Here is a 24,814-nt window from a genome sequence, read left to right on the forward strand (position 1 = left end):
CCTACTAAAATTGTTTTCAATGGTTTCCTGTTGCTTTTAGAAAAAAGTTCCAATCTTTTAAATAAGGCCTACAGCTTTTATATGGACCAATTACTCCTACCTTCAGGCGTGTCTCTTACTCACTTTCTCTTAATCTTCCAGACTGAGTAAATATCTATGAGTTATTTATACCTACTATCATTTCTCTTCCTTTTTGGTTGTGGCACATTGTTGTTCTCTCTGTATAAAGGTCTAATTTGTCTCCAGGTTTCCCTTTTCTTCATTTAAAGGATTTCAGGTCTTATAAATAGTACTTTGCTGAAAAGGCTTCCTTGTACATACATATCATGTGTTAAAAATATATAACATTATGATTTCCTTGAACTGAATTTTTCTATATATATTTTGAACAACTTTAAAGGTATATTTTATAATTTCCACATAATAGTTTCTAGAGTGCAAATAAAAATCCCATAAACTTCACATTGCTTATGTCCATATTACATATATGCTCTATATAGTTATATTTTGTTTATGTTATTTATATTTTAAATATACTTAGCTTATTATTCAGCCTTAAAGCACCATAATGTGCATATCCTAAATAACAGGAAGATAAATAACATTAATTTACATGTACAGATAATAATTTGATTGAACATCTATGTCAAACATATTATCTTCTGTCAAAAGCTTCTTGGCTTAGATTGGCTTTTGTCTATGCTCTGCAGCTCTACTGTTATAAATGAGAATATTTTGTCCTTCAACCCATCACAAACATGGTGATTGGTCTTCACAATTATCTAAAAAGAAAAATATTTGATCACCGATGTCTGCATATATATATGAGTTAAACTTGTCCAGAGAAGTAAACGAGGGAAACTGTGGACAATGAAGATTTAATAAGACATGAAGAACAAAAAAAAAAAATTATATCTGATTCTGTCTTTAAGTGACAGATATTTCTAATAATAATTATCTTATGATTTTTACTAGATTCATCAGAGAAAAAACTAAATATTGATAGAGATTCCACAGGATAAATGCATTGATGTTGAATATTTTGAATAAATGTTAATGTCAAACCACCCTTCGGAATAACCTACCACTGAGCTTGTGTACAGCCTAAGAGAAAGTCAGAACAGAAAAGTGATATTATTGACTGAAGCTAATATAACAGTCAAGGATCATCAAAGTCATCAATGGGGATTTTGATAAAACTAGGAAAAAACATCCACTGGAACATAAACTTGCTTTGAAACATTTCCTTTTGTTTCCTCAATTACAAGGCCTATAAGTAATTTAAACAGTAATAAAAAAAATGTGTTTAATTTCTACAGCACAACGTTGGAAAGCATTTTATAATTTTAAGTAGCTCCATCCAACTCTATATTAAAAATGAGGTCTGCAGACCAAATACAAATCCAATGCTGATGACATTGCTGTCATAATCATACATAAAAATGTATGATGCTATTTCACAAATGTCAAAAAAATAAACAGCCATAAAGCTACATTTTTTATATCTTAAATTATAGCTATCAACACCTGGATGAAAATTAATCATATCTATGTTTTAGAAAACCTACTTCAAATAAACTTAAGTGTTATATGAATTGCAAACACTGACTCCTGACTAGTATTTCACGTAACCCCTTATCTGAAGTTTTATCTACTTACAAGTACATCTGCTTTGCCACTTAGTCCCTTCCCGTAGTCGTCAGTTGCGATGACTTGAAACTTGAAGTAGAACCTCCTCATATTATGGAAGAGCATAGCAGTTTTGATAAGCCCTGTATATGTTTCAACCACAAATCCTTCTTTTTCATCTTTAATTGGTGGTATTATGAGTCTGTATGCCATGGCACTATAATTGCCAGTATCTTTATCAGTAGCCTAGGAGGGAAGAAACACAGGTTATAAATGATCAGGAAAAACACCTTTATTAAAAGGCTTACATACGTTTGTAAGACTGATGTTCCTTGTGTAATAACAATACATGAACGCCCTCCTAAAAGTCTATTTTTCTGGGTATTGTTATTAGATTTATAGACTTTGTGTCCACAGATTTGAATGGTTGTCATTAGAATAATAACTACTGAACTGTGAATTAAAGGACATAGACACTAACAGAGCCCGATCCATGAGTCAAGTGTTTTGATTGGCATGTCAGATGGGTTCATCTCTGGGCTGTGATCCAAATACATTTAAGGATGGGATTGTTTACCTAACCATTGCCTTGTGTATAGGCATAGCCTGTGATTGTATTTTTGTTTATCTAACCTATTTCCTAAAGGGGAAAAATAAAATAAGGCATTAAAATACCTCAAATGACAATAAGACAAATCAAATTTCAGAGCTTTTAACCAGCAACCCAGAGATGCATAAAGAAATTCTAATTAAAGTTATATCATAATTAGGGACGGTTAGAATACTAATCCAACTTCCTTTTTCATTATCTTGTATTTGATTAACGAGATTTGTTCCTGGGGGTAGGTACTTATGATCTACATGCTAAGATTTCTTAACATTCAGAATTTTAAAAAGGTAAATAGTTGCTTAGTATATGTTGTAAGCATGTATGTGAGAGAGTTTTTGTGTGTGTGTGTGTGTGTGTGTGTGTGTGTGTGTGTGTGTGTGTGTGTAATAAAGCTGTGAACATAATATATTAGGCTGACTTTATGGCTTCTACTTCAGGGAAATTTTTCAGAATGCCAATATGAGAATTCTTTCATAGTGACATATTTGTAAGTGGAATGATTGTAGAAGAACCTTAATGAGTTTGTAGATGGCTATATACATCTCACTCATTACACTAGATATGCGATTTTAATGTTTTTATTATTATTTTCATTGGTTATTCTTAGTTAACCAATGGCATAATTATTAAATATAATATAGTAAGCATTTGTGATTTGCCATTACAATGCTAAGAATTCTACAAAAATAATCTTATTTAATAAAATAAAAATTGTCAAAGGAATGTATTATTATAATTATATATCTATATCTATGTAGATATAGATATTATTGCTGTCCAACAGAACTTTCCACAGTGAGGGAAAAGCTCTAAATATGTTCTGTCCAATATAGTAGCCAATAGTCACATATGACTACTGAACACTTGAAAGGAAGTTAATAATGACTAAGAAAGTAAAAATTTAATTTGGTTTAATTTTAATTAAATTTAAATAGCTAAATGCTATAGTAAGTGGTAAAGTTGGGATATAATAATGACAATAATAGTAAATAATATAAATGTGTATTAACCTGCAGCATGAGCCTGGCTTTCCAGTTTCAAATTTCATATATGTGCTTAACATGGTTAGAAAAAGTAACCTAAAAATCTCAGATACTTCAATTTAAGATAAACTATTCTTGACTTTTCTAAGAAATTAAACTTCTCAGCTTTAGAACAGGAAACGTCTAACTACTAGCTTATCTTTTAGATGATCTGTATGGTTTACATAATGGCAGAGCTCAATTTTGGCATTAGAGGAATTGTCATTAGATTTCAACATAAGGTCAAATTATTAAAGGGGGGGGAAACAAAGAAAAAAATAGTTATCAAAGTTTTTCTTTTTAAATTTTGAACCCTAGAGTTTTTATTCATTTAACAAAGCATAGCATAAGATATAAAAAGCACAGTCTCAACTAAAGGTAAAATCAGAGTTTGAATCAAGTAGTCAAAGACATTTCTTTTACATACATACGTTTCTTTTACAAATTTGAGACAAATGCCAACTCAAAGATTTGGTTCAGTATTGTCTTTGAACTTATGATTAACATAGGCATTTCTCCTGAAATCAACTTTTTACTGTTAATGCAACTTTATTGAGGTAAAACAAATATGCAACAAAAAATGTTTAAATATTAAGTATACAGCTCCGTAAAATTTTGCAAAATATGCACAACCATAAGGCCAGTACCTGCATAAAGAAACACAACATGACTAGCATACCAGAATATCCTTCATGTCATTATAGGCATACCCAGCTCCCCAGGGAAATCAGAATCCTGATTGCTAACAGTATAGATTAGTTATGTCTCTATTCAAACTCTATATGGGTGAGATCATAATATATGTTCTGTTTTCTGTCTGACTTCTTTTATTCAATTTGTGTTGTGAGATTCTAAACCTTTATATTTTAAAATAGACCCCGTAACACAGCATAATCATTTAGAAAAGAGAGTGGTTACAATAAAGTCATTGTTATTGCGTGGTACATTAAGCTTTTTCACACAGTTCTTACTGATTAATTTACAATTTCAATGAACAAGTAATTTCACTTTAGAGTATTGCTATTTATTAAATTATGATAACCATGAAGTAGCCATATTTTATCTTAACAGATTGAGGTGCTCTTTTAACATACCTTTCCTGAAACACAAATCATATAATGCATAAGTTTGGGTATAGAATTAATAGTTATAACTTAGGAATATCTGTTATTTTTTATGATTTTTCATAGTACATTTGGAGTAAATTGTGAAAAATAAGATTCAGGATTTTAAAAAAAATTATGTTTACTGGACCTTTTATTAGAAAAATGTAAAACTCTATTGTCAGTATGTTGTTAGTAATAATGACTCCATTTAAATTTCTATTTCTTTGAAATTTCTATTTCTTGATCCCCTTTGAAATATCAATGTTCTCATTTCAGAAAACACTCATTGAGGATGGTTGCCAGGATCATTAGCATTGTTTCAAATTTCCCTGCTTTCTCTCAAGTATGTATAGTGGAATGTTACTAGTAAGTCAAACAATGATCGATAAACATTCCAGTAGGTACTATAGTTAGCAATTTAAAGCGTTTTCAAGTTTAATGTTGAGTCTGTTCAATTTTCAACAACCAATGGATTTAAGACTAAAACGTATGTATAAGATAGATGTTGACTGATGTTGGGTATATACATTAAAATCATACACAGTTCATAATCGGATGCTCTTTTTATGAAATCAATTACAAGATATGATGCATTTAAAAAACATATCAAGTAACAAAAAATACTGACAACAAAATTAAGAACACAATTTTAAATATGGTTCAAGATGTGAAAAAAGAGTTTCAGCACAGGGTGTATTGTATTGATATGTTTCCTACTTTTAATAATTTTAATTTGACTTGTTTGCTTGTTTTTTGTATTGTGTTTTGGAGATGTGGACTCAAATGTCAGATGTCAAAACAATCATTCAAGAGTTTTAGGTGTCTTTAGAAAATGAGAAGAACATTGATCAAAGTTACTATTTAATATATTATATAGCCAAGTACAGTATGATGACATAATAATCGAACTTTTATCATAATATTAAAAACAATTAAAATTTCCTATTTCATGACATTTAGCATTAATATGCAAATTTAAGCACAAATATCAATTAACACTCTTACTATTTCAGGCATATTATCATAAGATTGTAACTCTTAATATAATATATTAATTAATTTTTTTCTTATTCAGCTCAAGATGCATATACTTGATCTCTCTCTCTCTCAATATATATATATATATACACACATATATGTATATATATACACATATGTATATGCGTATATATGTGTCTGTATATATATATATATGTATATATATACACATATGTATATGCGTATATATGTGTCTGTGTATATATATATATATATATATACACAGACACATATATACGCATATACATATGTGTATATATATACATATATGTGTGTATATATATGTATATATGTATATATATTTGTGTATTGTTTCCCTTTCTTTTCCAGGTCTCCTTATTGTTTCCTGGTCATTTTTTAATCAATTGTGAACAAACTCTTCTTCAACTGAAATCCATATATTTATATGTAGCATACATTTTACCCTTCCCTGTTGCTGACTATAATGAGGCTGTATGTATCTAGCTGTTGGTCTACCTCTTCTATTTCAACTTAATTCTGCATGAATTTAAATGTTTAGGTAGATGACACACCCAATAAACCACTTCAAATTCTTAGTCATGAAAAACTTGTATCAGTCTTTGATGCCTTAGTGCATCAATGCAATTCCATAAGTACACGCTAGTCTTTCGGTGTATGGAGATAACTGCTATTAAGGAAACAATCCATCTCTGGAGACATGGCTTCAGTGTATACATTCCTGACCACAACCTCCCATCACTTTCTTATTCAGTTAAGATGTCTTCTTTGATCATAGTGAATTTTTAGTTCCACAAAAACCATATCTGCTCTCATTACTTCAGGACTTATGCTCCTTTCCTCCCCATCAGAGATTTCACGGACAGTCACATTGTTCTCATTTTTTTTGTCTTTCCACACCTAGAACTTCTTCCTCTTGAATCAATTTAACCACCAACCTACTTCTGGGTGACTGAAGAGTAATGAAAGAAATGAAATAATCAGGCAGACTAATGTTCTAATGGTACAGTAAGCCCATGATCTCTGAGTGCAACCCTACTTTTATTTGGAAAATTTCTGCTCTGTATTCTTTATCGCACTCTAAAAGTTCACTCTTTTCTTCAAATCACATATTTTCAATCTCCTCTAGTGGTGAGGAAGCTGTGATTCACATAAAAATTGAGGATATCAGTGTGAAATCTCTTAACTTCTCAGCCTATAACTATATCTGCACTTACTGTCTTTCTTCAAATCTCAGAGGAACGAAATGACTCTTCTTTCTAGTGAAGGGACTTATTTATGCCTTCATCTAAATCTTTCCCAGCTCTTCTGCATTTAATGCTTCATCATTTCTATCTCCCTGTACTTCGAACCTTTCACCTCTACAGACTATATCTATCTCTCTCTCATTAAAACAAAACTAAGCTTTTCTTTTACTCTATACTCTCTTACACTATCTCCACAATTTCCATATCTATTTTTACATTTAACTTCCTCAGAATATTTTTCTATAATCACTGCCTCCAATTTCTTACTTCACAATCATCCCGTAACTGCAGATGGAATTCTGCTGCTATCATGCCATCACATCTGTTACAGTCAATGACTGAGGTTTTTGGCTCAGTCTCAGATCAACTATTAGTCCAGTTCTCTTTAAATCACAGTCCATTTCTGTTGCTTATATGATGTTATCACTGATGTTGCAAGCCAACATATTGAACTCTTACAGTTTTCTAAGTGCTATGTAAATACGTACGTACTGTGTGACATACTTTTATTGAGCCAATTTCATTATTTTATAGGTGAAGAAATGGAGGCACAGAGAGATTAGTAATTTGCTCATAATCACACAGGTAGTTGATAGTACAGTTGGGTAGGTCCCACTCCAAAACCACTACATTGAATATGCCAAACTAAGTACCAGGACTAAAATCCCAGTGAAAACAACATTCAATGCTAGATAAAATGTCTTAAGAATTCTTCCTAGACTTGTCAAGGAAATAGAAAATAATAAATATCCCTTTAAGTGAAGGCAAAAATACAAAAATGTTAGGAGTGATGGTGGCTTTCACTTAGAGGCATTTTTTTTTTTCCCCCTGATCTAGGTGAACTTAAAATTTTATTTATGAGGTCTTGAGTGGCTCAGAGAATAGGAGGCATGACCCAGGTCTAGTCAGGGCTTCCCTCCCCAGAACACTAAATTCTCATTATGAGGATGAGTAAGAAGTTCCTTTCTCCTTTCCAGCCACCACTGTGACAAACACCACAAAGCTGCAAAGAAAATTGTCTGTCTTAACCTTTGATGTTGAGTGCAGCAGCAGAGAAAAAAATTCCTTGACAATGCATTACCAAATCCAATCCCTCATTAGAGTTTATATCCTTCATTCACACACCACCAATTTGTTCAATTCAAGGAGAAACTATAATATTTTGAATTTGTAAATCCAATGGTCCTGAACTCTACCTAAACAATAGAAAAAACAAAACCAAACATTTGAGAAAAGTGATTACTGATTGATAATAGCCTAAACTCCTCACAGAACCAAGAACCTTTTCAAAAAAGCTACCTCCGACCTATGACTCAAATAATTCTAACAATTAAATTCCAAGAAAGATGAAAAGTCAGAATAAAATAATTCTCAAAATGAACAAGAAACAAACTATCATGAAAAAGAGTCTGTTGAGCTAAAAAACAAAGCAAAAATATACTCACAAAGGCCTTAGTTATTTGAATTAGCAAAGAGTATAATGCAAGTGTGTTCAATATATTTCAATAAATGAGTTCTTAAAAATATGAATGAAAAATGAGAATATTTTAACATAAATAAAAAGTATGTTCTAGAAGTGAAAAACATGTAATTAATACTAAAAACTCAGAGATGAAGTTGTTAACAAATTAGGCAGAACTGATGAAAGAAAGTCATCTGTATGATAGGGCAAAATAAATGATCCAGAATGCTTCACAGTGTGACAAAGATAAAAAAAAAATCTAAAAGCAACTTTAAGATAGAATTTAAAGTGAGAACAGTTAGCAAACATCTAATCAGAGTTTCAAAGAAAGAAAAGATAGGGTGGAACAAAATTTTCCAACACCTATAAAAGAGAACTATCCACAGATTTAATTTCAATAAACTACAAACAGAATAAACATAAACTAACCCACACCATGTAAAAACTGCAGAACACTCCCTTTCCCCGGCCCAAAAGGGGAGTCTTAGAAATAGTAGACTAACGATTGACTTCTTATCAGCAACATTAAATGGCAGATGCTAGAGAAATTATATTTTCAAGTGAAGAGAGAATATAACTGTGCATTTAGAATTCAGGACCCAATGAAAACGTCTTTCAGAAACAGGAGTGAAATGAACATTTTTTCAGATCATCACTGAAAGAGTTTGACATAAAAAAGATACTCATGGAAAGTTCTAAACTTTGTACTTGAAGTGAAAGGAATAGGATTCCAGATGGAAGGTCTAAGATTTAGGAAGAAATGGAAAAACAAAGAAAGCATGAAATGTGTGAATAACTCTATATAACATAATAATCTTATGATTGTGTGTGATTAAAAAAAAGATAAAATATCCAACCACAATAATATATAAATTGGAAAGGGAGTAACTGGAGTTAAATGTTCTAAGGATCTAAATAATGATCAGAATGGAGGGGACATTGACATTTTTAGTGTATATATTATGTTAAAATTTCTAAGGTAACCCTTATTTAATAAAATAGAATGTACAATGCCTCAATTATACTAGGGACACGTGGTGTTAGGAAAATCCATCCAAAATAATATTTTGAAACAGAAAAATAAATATAGAAAGAAAAGGACAAAGGAAAACCAAAATGAAATAATAGGGTGTAAAATCTATTATATCTGTAATTACAACAAATGTAATTCAATCTTGGGAAAAAACAAGGTTAATCACACTGAATAGAATGCATTGTACTGTATAAAATATCATCCCTAAAAGTAGGAAAGTGATTGAAAATGTAAGTCAACATGTGTTTATATTTTAATTTATAACTAACTTACTCCAAGGTAGAATTTTACCTTACTGGTCGTGTGTGTTCGTGTGTGTGTGTGTGTGTGTGTGTGTGTGTGTGTGTGTGTTTCGGGGGGTGTGTGTAGGTGAGGGGAGTAGGGGAGGATGTAATATTTAAAAAAAAAAAAATTATTAGAAGTTAGGCCTGATGCATTCTGTGTGGCCAAGAAGAATGAGTTTGAAAGGAAACTATAATCCCAAAATGTCATTAGTTAACAAGCATGTGGTATTTTTTAAAAATAAATTATTATGAATATAACCTGCACATTTTGCTTAAAAGTAAGAGAAAATTCGTAGAGATATTCCATAAAAAGAAAAAATTAACAAAATTTACAAATCCATTCTATCACTTTTTAGATAGTAATAAAGGAACATCTAACAAACTTGGTTAAATTAAGCCTAAAAATTAACACTGATGCATAATGCAGACTCTTAACTAATCAAATTTATGAAAGAATCAATGTCATTTTACTTATTCCATCAGCTTCTTTATAATCAAAAACTTATACTGGGTTCTGGACAGTTATTATTATCTGGAAGAGCTGACTGTGGAAGATTTGATTCACTGACTTTTGTGAATTTCTCTCGGCAAAATCAGGAAAGTATGTCTAGGGTTGTTTTAAAAGAACAAGACTCAGAAATGAATATTATAATTATACTTGCTGTAGTTACATATTTTTAATGAAAGCTAAGACACAGGAAATCACTTGCACTTTTCTAAGACCTCATGTGGAAATTTTAATGCACACAGGTGCCCAACATTAAGAGAAAATCACCAAATAATTGCCTGCATCATACAGGGGAGTAGGTGAGACCATTAATTTTCCAGCAGTCTAAATAGCTGTTCCCCTCTGTTGCATAAATGAATACTATGGATGCAGAAATATTAGTGAAATAATTAATGATGTCCTAAGAACTTCCAAAGCCCATTAAAGTCCAATAAGCTAACTTTAACTTGAGCTTCTCAATTAAACCCCATTTTTACATTTAACAGCACTGAAGGCTCACTTTTCTTTAATATATAGTGAAAGTATTCTAGAATGTTGGGGTAAAAAAAGTCAAATCTAATATTTTCACTAACTAATGTCAGTAGGCCAAGCTGTGCTTGCAAAAGGCAAAAAGAACTTAAACTACTTTAAGTTGACTCTTGCGTTTTTAGGAAACAGAAAGAGACTTTCATTTTAAAACCCTTAAAGAGAATATATCCAATATATGATAAAATATAAATAAGGAAAATGTCGGATAGGTTGAACTATCTGTAAGGCTATTCAAGACTTTTGCAAAAACAGAAACAAAAAAGAGAGGAAAGAAACAGTTTAAATAATAAAGTTTAGTGTTTGATTTTTTTCACAAGAATATCAAAAAAGGTATCACATTACAATATTAATAATTTCTAATTTCAATATGCCCTTTAGTATTTGCATAGTTAAGTAAAATTCTGATATAATTAAGAAATACTCTAATCAGCAAAATACAACTTTATGTAAAAACAATAATTTAATAATGGCATGTAGAGACATGCAACATAATTGAATAGCAAAGACCTTTACAGGGGTTTATTATTTTATTACAGTTAGAATTCGCCAAATTAAAAAAAAAAAAAGAATTAAGTTTACTCTTAATTTAAAGAGTAGTTCCAGATATCTATTTGAAAATTAAGGAAAGAAACTAAACGAAGAAAGCAAAATACTTATTTTATTATTTTTAAAATTTATACACTGGAATATTCTGTATTACAGAAAGCATGAGAGTTCAAAGTAAGAAAGACTTGCATTATATAATAACTGATATTTGCTTAAAGTTTATTTTCCTTTCCTTGTAAAATATTTTAGAAAATAAAAATTAACTCAAAAACTAATTGTTCTTTTCCTCATTATTGCTAATATAATCAGTAGTCATATATTGTTCAATGATGCTTTGAAATGAACTTTGAAATTATTTGTTCTAATTTTTATTCATGTGAAAAATATGTAAATTGTGCTCTATTCAATAGACACAGTAACAATAGAAAAACATGTACAATTTGAGACCTCTATTTAAAGAGGAAGCTAGTTTTCAATGTTAATTTTTAATAAAAAAATGTTACAGGTTTTTACTAGAAGCTTACTTATTATTAAAATGTTTAAGAAATTTATACTGTGCAATAATTCTGTAGTTTTAAATCCTAAATCCTTCAACATTCAAAGCAAATTAAATTACATACTAGTTATTTTTAATTCCCCTGTTCTTACGTTACATTCAGTCAATCCAAGCCAACTTTTTTTTTTTTTTTTCCCGTCTTCTCAGCTCCCACCCTCTCATCGGTTTTCTGGCTTCTATATTTGTTCCTTATTTTGTATTCCCTTTCCCTGGTAAGGAAGGGCATCACTACCTATGGATTGAACTGAGTTAAAAAAAAAAAAATCTCAGTATTCTTTTCAATTGTTTTATCTTACCCCTTGTTCCCTGCTTCCAGTCCATCAGTACGCCTTCTGCTTCCTACTGCTACAGTATTTCCCAGCTCAGCTGACACTGTTCAACTTCAGACTCTCATGCCTCATTCCTTTACTCCAGCAAAGGCTTTAAAACATTAGCTCCCTTTTGCCAGATGATGAATGTTCAGACAAATCCATTATTCTCAATGCGATCCCAGTTTACCATTCCAATCTTGAACTATATTTACTTTATTTCTATTTCCCTAAACACATTAGCTAGTTTCCCCCCCCACCCCGAACAATCTACTTTCTTTCATGATTATCATCATTTGTACACATGGATTCTTCTACCTTAAAATGTTCCTTGTCTGCTGCCCGAATGATGTTTACTCCTGAATTATACTCATACAGAGAGGGGGGGGATACATATATATAAATAATATATTATACATATATTATATATATACATATATAAAAATATAATATATATATATATATATATATATATATATATATATATATATATATGCAATCAAATCTCAGTTTAAATGACTACTTTTCTGAAGCTGTCCTGACTCCTGTAGGAAGAACCACTTCCACCTATCTGCTTTCAGTAGCATATTTTACGTATTTTTTTACTATAGCATTTATCTTGGCATATTATAATATTTATATGTCTCAATTACACACAAACTTTTTTTTACCTGATCCTGTTTTTTACTGTAGTATCATGCCCAGTAAGTGGTAAAATAATGTTTGGCTTAAATCGAGTAGAAGAAATATCAGAATCAATATTTAGAAGAGACAGATGTGAGGTAAATTCTACCACTCATTAGCTATATGAGCGTGGGCAATTAACTCTCTAGGGTGTAGTCCCTCATCTGTAAAATAAGGAAAATAGGACATGCTGAATAGAGTGGCTGGGAATATTCACTGGGGTGTAAAATGCCGTACTTGGCACAAAGTAAACAATTGAGATTAATTATTGTTGTGATTGTACTGTTGCCTTCTTCTCTATGAATACTTTGTAGCCATTTAGCTTATCATGTATTGCACAGTTAAAAATGCTTATCACTTTCTATCTTTTGTTCCTGACTGTAAATTCATTGGGAGAAGGACTATTTTCTAATTCATCTTTGTATCTCCTAATCCTAAGTGGCCAGTGCCTGCATGTAAAATGTAGCTAGGAAATATTTGTTGAAAGAATCAATCTGCCACTGAGAAAGTATATTTATTAATGTCTTTTTTAATGCATGCTATACTTTTTTACTGATAGTATAGTGAAAGTATCTCAATACATAATTTTGTTACGTTACTGTAATAACATGCTTATCAAAGATTAAACTGATAATTTTTAAATATTTTAACAAGAAACTGCTGGGATATTTAAGAATACAAATCAAATAGCTATTATAAGTTACATATAATGGAGACTGCACAGTTTAATTGACAAGTGTTTTAGAATTATATGGCCATGGATTTAACCCATGGCCCCACAACTTAAAAGAGAGAATGCAATTTTATTTTAAAATATTTAACTAAACAGGATATTTAACCTAGAATAAACTGTTAAATATTTAAGACCACAAGGTTTGTGAAGCAGGGTTCATCTTCATTTTAAATTTTATTATTCTTAATTTTCTCTTCTTTTATATTTTTTGTCATTGGGTTTCAGATTGACTAGTACAATCTAATTGAAAAATAAAAATGTAAATATAAAGTAGAATGTATAACATGTTTTTTTAAATCCCCTTGAACATAAACTTTTTTAAAGCTTATTTTTGTTCCCATTATAAGGTTATTTAACTCAGAATTTCTTTTCATTTGTAGATGAATTTGTACCACCTTGCTCCATAAAGAGATGTATATCTTTCCATTTAAACATCCTCACATTTTTACAATTTTAAAGTATACTATTAATGTTAAAAGATAAATAATGCATTTTTATCATCACAAAAAGGTCTAGAACATGAATAATGTACAAGCAGCCCACTTATCCCTCAATTTCTAAGTTTAATAGAAAATCAGGGGAAATGGATAGCAGGGCATTTGAAAATTAAATCTGAATGTTGAACTCTCTATGCTGTCTTTCTGAAAATGGTTTATGGCCTATCTAATATGAGATTAACAAGCACAAAAAGCTTTACTAAAAGACAAACAAACAAAAAACCTTTATCATAGCTTTATTGAAAAAAGTGCACATCAAAGGAATATATAAGTCAATTTATAAACCTTTTACTTTGGAAAATAAATTGAGAACTTTCAAAACTATACTGAACATAAATGCTACAATGAAATTAATGATCACCAAAAGAAAAGCTTTTAGTGTTGTTAAAGTGACACTAATTTTAAAGAAGGCTGTATTTGCAGATTGGAATGGTACTATTTGCACGTAGGACAATAAAATCTGTATCTTTGAATATATATATATATATATATATGAATTGCAACATTATAATATAAACAACACATTCAACAAAAATTTGCTCTCTGCAATGTTCTTCATTTAAATTGGTGGTGTTTTAGAATTCTCTCTCTCTCTCTCTATCTCTCTCTATACACACACACACACACAAACACACACACACATACATATGTATGTGTGCATATATATTTATATTTTTCTATTTTATAACAATGTATTTTATGTCTATATGTATCATCTAACATGTTTAATACAAAGAAATATTTGTAACATGAAACTAGAATTCCTGTGAAATAATAGTTTGTTGGATAAAATTCTAAAAAGAATTAGTCTCAAAACAATATACTATAAAGCAGAGTGGCCAACATTACAATTCCATTTTGAGATGATATGGAAAAAATATTAGCATTCTCTATTGCTGATTTTTAGGTATATTTTTAGTTTTTGAGAAGCATGGACAGAATGATAATAACTTATGAATATATAATTGCAAAATTATTAAAATGTTTTTGTTTTCCCTTTTAAACATTTCTAAATCATTTCCATCTAATTATTCTTGTTCTGTTATTTGTAAAGATCAAAACTTGTAGCAACTTAATCAATAGTCTTTTTCTCCAGTTGTACTGAGAAATAATTGATATTACTGTATAAATTTCAAGCATATAGCATGATGGTTTGGTTTACAAATGTTGTGAAATGATTACCATAATAGGTTTAGTCAATAGTCTTGAATAATGTGTCTAATATATAAAGTATTTTATTACTTCTTGCTTATTAGAGAAGTATCAGAAAATGCAAATTAACAAAGGAATATTAAAAACTCAATAACAATATCCATTTATAGTCATTATGAATATCTTTATAGATGTCCTTTTATATCTAAAATGTATATACAAATCACACACATATATATACATTTTCTATAACTAGGATTACACAGTGTTAGATAATCTTCATGGCTTCAAAACCTACTACTTTCAGTTATTAACTATGCATTAAAAATTTTGTTTATTTCAAACAAAAGTGACTATATTTCTATTTCAAATGAAACAATACTAAGAGTAGGATTAAAAAACTGTAACAATCAAGTACAATTATTTTTAAAAATAAAGTTTCAAAGGATACATAAAAATCTATAAATAATGGCAAAACCACTCCACCAAAACACCAAATTACCAATACTTGAAAGACAGTTACTAGGCAACATTTGTATTTAATAAAATTACTAATGTTTGTTTATTTTGGCAAAAAAATAGCACTGGCCAACATGTCTTTCACCTAATTGCCCTTGGCCAACCTGCTTGAATCTAAATAGTTCTTCAGACAGTGAAGAACTGGCATGGACATTGATTGCAATGATTAAATGCAGGTTGAGTGTCAGCACTGAGAAAGAGTAATAAGTTTAAGATTAGATTCAAGAAAGGTCTGAGAAAACGTAAGAGATAATGTGAGTATACCCAGTGTCTTGTATTGGGCTAAGCACTTTATGAACAGAGTTACCATTTACTTTTAACTTTGGTAGGTAGAAAAAACAAAAACCATTCTGTAGATGTCAACCCGGAACCACAAAAGATTGGGCAAATGACCCCAAACTACACCATTGGTGAGCGGACCCTATGATCTTTGACTCAAAAGCCCATGCAGGCTTTTCCAATAAACTACTTGTCCTGAGAGAAGTATGTGATGGGATAAAGATTATTTCCAGGCTCCTCACTTCACAGAGAGATGACACCTGTACTGAAATGATAGATTTCATTTAAAATAGCAATTTAATATTTCTCATTTTTCTCTCCTTCTGTGTAGATACTATCAGAGTCCAGTAGGAATTAAATTAAGGCAAGTAGCTTCATCTCTCCATTTCTCTTTTAGGACAAAGCCGAACACCAATGCTGACAGGGAATAGAGTTGTTTATATCCTTAACCTAGTGGTGCTGCTCCATCAAACGACATGTTGAAAGAGAATTAAATGTTTTAATTGCATGTAGTGATAATCAAATAAATGTAGGTGAAATTACACATTTTCATTGTGTTCTTTTCCTTTTCTCATTAGTTATCCCTAATTTTCATTTATGATTATTAACATAACATTACATTAAAATGCTCAGGAGGTGCCAGAAAAGATTATGTGTCATGCTGTGATTCATTAAAGCCAAAGAAAGAACTGCTTCGTTTTTCAACTTTTTAACAGATAATTCATTTTATAACCTTGAAAGACATATTTTCTTCTGTTCAGAACTTTCTATTATTACTTTTTTGTGTTTATTTGAAAAATGGGATTTTTTACCATATCTATCTACAGGGGGGAATTTAACATTCCTAAATCACTAGCCTTTTCCAGTTCGAGATTACTTTTATTGATAGCTTTAGTACAATTATTTCTGAAAAAAACTATTTAAGAAATTTCACTGACTTGTTAATCATTTTTTAATGTTATTTAAAAGAACTTCAAGATTTTTTCCACTTCTCAGACACACATTAATTACTAGAAGATAACCTCATTAAATTTTATAGTTTCTTATGTTATATAGTATAATCAAGATAATAAACCCAATATACCCTTTTAAAAAATATTCTTTTTAAAATTTTTCTATGGATATATTGATGCTGGTACTATCTGAAGGCTGAAATTTCTTCTGGCTGTGCTGTTAAGGTTTGTTTCTCAGAATTTCACACCTATATATGTGAAGATTATTTTTTTCTTAAATTTGTTTTGGCTTCCTGAAAGGGAAATACTAAACCATCAATAATTATTTGCAAACAAAATATGTGCAAAATACTCACAATACAGTGTTAAGATAATACCATCTATTTAAAACATATCGATATGTCTCATAAATATCAATATGATAATTGCTGATATAAGAGAACTATGACATTTAAAATACGGAAGTTGAAATGGTTATATTGATTATTTCTCAATGAGATAGTAATATTTTCGTGAAAAAAGTACACCTCAGTGTATTTCAAAGGTAGAATTTGCCTAGTAATCACATAATGGAGGAAACTGTTCTTATATTAACTTTCAGTTTATTAAAATATTCCTCACTCTATTATTAAGATAAGAAGAAATATTAGTACTCTATATTGATGCTAAAGGTGAGTTCTAGAAAGATAGGTCCTCTATTTGGTTTCAAGGGCAATGATAAAATATCTATGCATTCAATAGAATTGTATTTTTAATACCATATGTGCACTGTGTATGCTGAATTAGAACATTTTTAGCCTGAGATTACTATTATCTTATAGGTAAAAATAACTATTTAGATAAAGTAACTAGCAATGACTGTGAACATTTATTGAGAGATTTCAAGGAGCCAGGCACTGTGCTCAGTGCTTCATATGCATTTTTTTCATTTATAAGAAATTGGTTAGATATTATTGTCATCACTTGCAAACCTGGTATTTATAGAATTTAAGAGAAGATGTCCAAGGTGACCCAGTCTAGTAGTGGCTAAAAGATAAAAATCCAGGTTTGTCTTCATCATTATGTTTTGGAAAAGAGGACTACATAGATTTAAATATCAGAACTTTGTTTGTACAGTCTTCGTGCCTTTCATTCATTAACCTTATTTTTCATGATTTGGGATTAAGCATATTCATAAAATTTGATTACCTTTAATCAATATTGACTTAAATGAAAAATTCCCTACTTCCCTTAGTAATTTCCGTTATGACGGAAGGAAAAAGAGCTACCATTCAGTTCCTGCCTACGGGTGTCCCATTTGTTTGTTTGTTTGTTTATTATTTATTTATTTTTGCACCTTAAGTTTTAGTCTCATCTCACAATCTAATTTTAGCTCTCATCCAAAATAGAAAACCTGCAAAGAGACTCTCCCTCAAAAGCGGTTGTCTCAGTATCACTGGGCCTTTCCTGCTCGGATTTACCGTCCTTAATCCCCAGTGAGTGTGCTCTGCACTCACTGCCAGGACTTTCTGGGTCTGAAAGGCACACTGTTCTTTTCCTGTGACATCTTTTCTTGGCTGAGTGCCTGAATCCTTCTTCTACCCGGCTCATCTAAGACGTCAGTGTGTTCCCTTGCACTTTAAATGAAATCACTTACCCAGTTTATTCACTTACCCAGCTTAGATTCCTCATGAATGCCCTCAAGCATAAAACAGCAGAGAGGCCTCTCTGCCTGTGCTCATGTGTCCTGCAAGACTTAATCTTTTCTGACCTGTGGACATGATTACACAATTTTCAGGTGAAAACCCCATCTCTCTGGTTTACGGTTCTCCATTCTGAAACCTGATAAACCTGCGTGCTTGTTCATCCTAACTTGCACGCCCTCTACCAACCCCATCTTCCAGATCCAACCTACCATACTCGATTACTGTCATCTGTCACTGCCTCCAATAACGTAGTGCTCCATCTTCCCAGAACATTCTTTCCTGCTAGAAATCATAACAAAAGTATGTGGCGTTGTTTCACCAAGCATTAAACAGAGATCATTCCTTAATATTAACTAAACAGGACACTGACAGAAAAATATGATCTCCTCCACTTTAAAATCACCAGAAAGCTGAAGAACCATCCATTTGGTTCTATGAATTTAGAGCTTTATAAACATTTTTAAAATTTTATTTTTGTTTTTCAAATTATATCTGTAGAAGTAACTAGCATCTAGATGAAGAAAGAACGTTTTTAGTCGCCTCTCCAAAATTAACAGCTATTCTGATTGGATTAGTTTTGCCTATATTTTGAACTTTGTATAAATGGACTTAGGATAGTTGTATTTTTTTTTCTAAAATCATTTGCTCACATTATATTTCTAGGATCCACCATGTCATTGCATGTAGCAATAATGTATTCATTTTCATTGCTATATAGAATTTCATTATACAAATATACTACAGTTAATGTATCCTATGCACTGTTGATGAACATTTAGGTGTTTTTTTAGCTTTTTGACATCCCAAATAGTATATATATCTACAAATAGTGGATTTTATTGTACATATAGTTTATGAGTTTATGAATACATTTCTGTTGGGTAAATACTTAGTAGTAGAAATTCTGAGTAAAGGGTCATGCATATGTTCACACTTAACAGACGATGTCAAACTATTTTCCAAAATGTGATACTGATTTATATCCCATCAGCAATATCTCAGAACTCCCATTGATTTGAATTTGGTTTTGTCTGTCTTTTTTATTTTAACCCTCTGATGAACCTGTAGTGGTTTCTTGTGGTTAATTTTGCAATTCCCTAGCAGTTAATAAATTTGAATACTTCTTATATTTTTGGCCAATTTTTATAGCCTTATTCAGTGTCTATTCCAGTCTTATCCCTGTCTTTTTATCTAGGGCTTTTTATTTATTTATTTATTTATTTATTTATTTATTTATTTATTTATTTTCTCATCAGTGTGTTAGAGTTCTTTATATCCTCTGGAGATCTTTGCTTTTTATACTGTAGCATATCTTGGGGTCTACTGGCTTCAGGTGGTAATAAAATGTTTCAAATTACTATAAGTCCCATTGACTGTCTTTTTATATATTACTGGATCATAAAAGGCCATGACCATCTAGGAAAAAAGAAATCCTGGGACCAAATAAAATGAAACAAATACAAAAGAGCTATACGTTTACAAAAACTAGTGTAGGTACCATATCAAGTTTCAGGATCTACTTGATGGGCATCTCTACTTTAGAGTTTTATTATTCTTATTCATTAGAATGTATTTTTGTGAAGCAAGACATTTTTGTGCCTGCTTTTGAAAAAAAAGTTTTTTTGCAGTTTTCAGATATACAGTGACTCATGAACTAACCAATATAAATTATATTCTCATTATATACATAATCTTGCTCCAGGCTTGCTGATTATATTAATGTAAATTAATTAGAGCTACTAGGTAGAGTCACCCATTGTTTATGACTTACTTGGAATTAAATTTTGTTCATAATACATTAAAAAAATCTAGCTCTTTATTCTTCTTATTGGCAATATTAATAGGCAGTTCAAAATGTATTTAGAGAAGTATGAATAAAAACTTTTTAAAATGTTCATTTTATTTTATTATTATTATTTTTTTTTATGAGGGCACAGCTCACAGTTGTCCATGCAGGGATCAAACCGGTGACCTTAGTGTTATCAGCACCACACTCTAACCAACTGAGCTAAATGGCCACCCTCCCATTTTAATTCTTATTTGCATGAAATACCTTTGGAATTGTTTCTTGCAAAACAGTCCTCAGTTTCAGAAGAATCCTGAGGTTTTTAAAATAAGTGTCAATATTCCAGACAGATCCGTCCCAGATGATAGAAGATATAGTCCTTGTAACATAATATAGGAGCATAAACACAATCATCACTGCTCTACAACATATACAATCTACTACAAAAAGTGCAAGCTTGACTCAAAAAATAATATTGCACATTGATACCCTGGATGGTTACATATTTAATCATCTGAAAGACATGTAGGCATTAAATAAATTTCTAATCCCACTAGAGTGTGATCAGATTCTGAAATATATGAGCCACCAAGGAATTTAGGAAAGGAAAAATGATGTGGCCATTCACCGAATAAACTATTTTTTTCCTAAGTATCATGTCCAATGGCTTAAAACCCATAAAAAGTTCTCAAATTTTCTACTTTTGAGAAAATTTCCAGTTGTGTGAGCCACTTTTCATCTACTTTTGAGGACCTAAACTTTCCTCATTATCCAGACACACACAGCCTGGGAAAAGAAAAACCAAAACAAAAAACAAAAAACAAAAAAACCCAGTTCCATTTCCATTTTAAGTAGTAAAAATTAAGGCATTCTGTAGAGCATATACAATATATTATATATGTTGGATTGAGGTTTGCAAAACAAGTTGTTTACTAGTAGGGACGCGAGCCAGGAATATGGCTGCACATGTGTGAGACTGATAAGAGTGAAGTGAAAAACATGTTTTTGTGTGAAACTGAGCGTAACAAAATTGAGTAATAGACACGTTCACCAGAATAACTTCTGGTTATCACCAAAGAGGTAAACAACTCCTGGCAAACAACTTTGATTATCACCTAAGAGGTAAATAAGTTCAAGGAAAAGAGGATAAAGGCAGAACTACAGAGCAATGCTATGAGTGGTCTGACTGGTCACTAATGCTAAGACTCTCTCTGAGGCTTTGAGCGAGACACTCCAGAATGATCTTCTGTGACATTCCTCTGGGTGATCCGACAGTCCTCTGCGAGTGGCAACCTGGGATACTCCGGGACACTCTGAAGCTCTTCCTTGCAAAACCAACTTGCCTCAAACCCGTTGTGTGCCCAGTCACCTCTCCTGGACCAGGGACCTTCTCCATCTCAATTGACTCTGGGACTTGGTTCGTTATTAAATTCTATTCTATTCTGTAGAACCTTCTGTGCTTACCAGAGCATTGGCCTCTGGAGGGAGAATGGTTCCCAAACAAAGCTGTGTTACTCACTCTATCTGAATCTGTATGTCAGGACTTTGTTCCCCAATCATGTCATGAGTACCACACAGGGACATAGGGCTCTGCCAAGGGGTTAATGTACCCTTGACTTTCAGGAAGAGATTGAAATGTGGCAACTGCCCTTCCAGGCACTGGCAACAGGCATTCTTCATTAAATTACATACAAACCAATACATGTAAATTTAATTACTACTGCATGAATGAAATGGTTTCAGATCTCCCTTCTGTGACAATAAAAACAGTGATTTGTATAGAGAAGAGGAAGATCAAGAGTAAAACTTAAAGCTACTGAATTATTTTATCTGAATACTTCATTGTACTTACAAAAATAGACTTGGTCCTGTCTGCTCAAACTAACAACAACAAAACTATAATTCTGTACTTTTTCAGAACAGTAAAGACAAATGCTATGTATCAGAAACTGGCGATGATACTTCACAGCTGTCAACTTGTACACGGGGAAAATGTAGGCTTAAACATGCATAGACTCTTAGAAACAGAGTATTTAGTAATTATCTATTTGCATCTAGTCAACAGAATTCCAACATGGACATGAGGTCTTTTATAAAAATACATAATATATAATAATATAAACATAGTTAAAGGGAAAGAAGGAGGAGACTAAAGTGGAAACCAGAGAGAAAGTTATCATGATATCAGTGCATTGCATTCATCTGGCTAAAGGTGAATCAAATATTTGACCTTGAGTCTCCAGCAGACCAAGAGGAACACATTATTAACTACAACATAGTCTGTGACCATATTACAAATATATTAGTTGTTATGAAAAAAAAAATCTTGACATTTGGTTTCCCCAGTGGGGTTAAATAATGCAAAAGTATGATAGATATATAACATTCATAAAGATATCATCAATCTAAGCTCTTAATTTTGACAAGAGGGGAAATTACTAGGGAAATCATAGGCCATGTTACCCTTAATGTAATCAGGCCCAAGAGAGTAATTGAAAGAATATTTTACTCATCTAAAAAAAGAAGAAAAAAACATTCAGGTATTACATGGAAAGTCTTGATTAAACAGGTTAAAGGCATGGCTATGTGTAAAATAAATGAATAAATCATATTTGAAATGAACATAAATTTGAGATGCTAGGCACAAAATATCGACAATGTTATTAAGTTGGTGAGGAAACATAGCACCTGCTTAGATGAAATTTGATTTCGAGTACAGAAAATAGGCACAGAGATAATTCAGTTATAAGGTCAAAACCAAGAAGATAATGAACCCAGAGCCACCTACATGTATTTACTTTGTTCAAGGTACAAACCATATGAAGTCAGATAGCATGGCAGTCATGAAGGAAACCATGGTTAGTAAGAGCTCCTAAGAGATATCACTCTCTTGAAACAATGAGAAGTGTTTATATATACCTGGGTGTTCCACAGTTGGCAAAAGAGAATCAAAAGTAGTGTTTTATGAGACCTTAATTCAGACTGGTACATAGTAATCTACTATTCAGATGTAACCAAATTTCTCAGTCATTTTTCATTAGCAAAGGACAGTTCAGTTAGTAATATTCAACGAATGGCCTTCCCCCACAGAAGGGTAGACAGGGATTTCCTGGGGGATTTTGACGTGTACTTCCTTGCGGGCTGAGAAGGGGCAGCAGTATGGCCCCCACAGTGAGCATCACTGCCAAACCATTACATTCAAATCACTTAGGAGGAATGGATACCAGTGAATAATAGCTATGAAAAGAACAGTTTTCATGTCCTACAATATTGGTAATGCTCCCCACAAATTGTGAGATTTTTCTTTTACTGTGCTAAAATGTACGTCACATAACATTTACCACTTTAACCATTTTAAGTGTACAATTCAGTTATGCTAAGCACATTACTATTGTTCCACAACCATCACCACCATTCATATCTAGAACTTTTCATCTTTCCAAGTTAAAACTCTGTGACCATCAAACAATAACTCCTCAATCCATCCTCCCTATAGCTCCTGGAAACCACCATTCTATTTTCTGTCTCTGTGGATTTGACTAGTCTAGGAATCTCATGTGAGTAGAATCATACAGTATTTGTCCAAGTCTGGCTTATTTCACTTAGCATATCTTCAAGTTTTATCCATGGTCTAGCATTTGTCAAATTTAATTTTTTAAGACTGAATCGTATTCCATTGTATGCATTTAACACATGTTGTTCACCCAATTATCTGTGAATGGGCATATGGGTTCTTTTCACCTTTTAGCTATTGTGAATAATAATGTTATGAACATTGATATACAAATACTTGTTCCAGTCCCTGCTTTTAATTCTTTTGGATATATACTTTTGGATATATACTATACTATATTTTTAACTGATGTTAATTTTTGTATTAAAGACTGAAGAGAAAAATTACCATTTTCTTTTCTTTTCCCTCTTCTTGCAATTGAAATGACTAATTGCGACCAATGGAAATCAGTTTGTTGGATCCAGTCACAAGAGAGGTATCAGAATAAAAACATAGTAAATATAGGGGATATTCCCAAAATAATTATTTTGTTTAGTGTTCTTTTGGTACCATCCAAGAATGACTTTAACATGACATGAACATTCACATTTTTGGGCCAGAGACTAAATCTCTACATGTTCGTATAAATAAAAACCTTTATTTGTTTGTTTAATTATTTCTTTATGTCTAATTTACTGGAATGTTAGCTCTATGAAGGCAGAGGGGTGGTCTGGTTTTTTTTCCCCTCTGTATTTTAAGCACATACTAGGAACACAATGTATATTTTCTAAAATTAACTTCCTGCAGTCTCTAAGCATATCAGATGTGCCATTTCAGAGCATATATATACAACTTCTTTTACTATCACTTACACTGGATAATTGATTTCAATAATACTCTCATTATGTTGTCTTTCCCCTATTTTTAATAATGCCCTTAATCCACTATTCATATTTAAAGCTAGTAAGTATAGTTATATTTATTGATATGTCAGTCTCATCTTTCTTAATCTACTCTATAATATGTTTTCTCTTCACCTTCCTATACATAACAACATTTTTTAAATTTAAAATTTCTCATTATGCATTTCATGATGAACTGAAAAAAAAATAACATGCATGTGTGGCAGATAAATTATTACATTACTCCGATATTATATAGTATGTGGTATAAAAGC

The 24,814-nt window shown here is 31.4% G+C and overlaps 1 protein-coding gene across 1 annotated transcript in view; it reads right to left on the reverse strand.

Annotated features, from left to right (window-relative positions):
* The window catches only part of PCDH15 (protocadherin related 15), a 1,316,677-nt gene that overhangs the window by 49,714 nt on the left and 1,242,149 nt on the right, over window positions 1-24,814 (reverse strand). Inside the window, exon 31 of the mRNA XM_088791982.1 lies at window positions 1,660-1,875. Within this exon, the coding sequence (XP_088648108.1) occupies window positions 1,660-1,875 (216 nt within the window). The remainder of the gene's footprint in view (window positions 1-1,659; window positions 1,876-24,814) is intronic.

Source organism: Rhinolophus sinicus, chromosome 15 (assembly GCF_057876585.1).
Source record: "Rhinolophus sinicus isolate RSI-liver-muscle chromosome 15, RSI-T2T, whole genome shotgun sequence".
NCBI classification, from domain to species: Eukaryota; Metazoa; Chordata; class Mammalia; order Chiroptera; family Rhinolophidae; genus Rhinolophus; species Rhinolophus sinicus.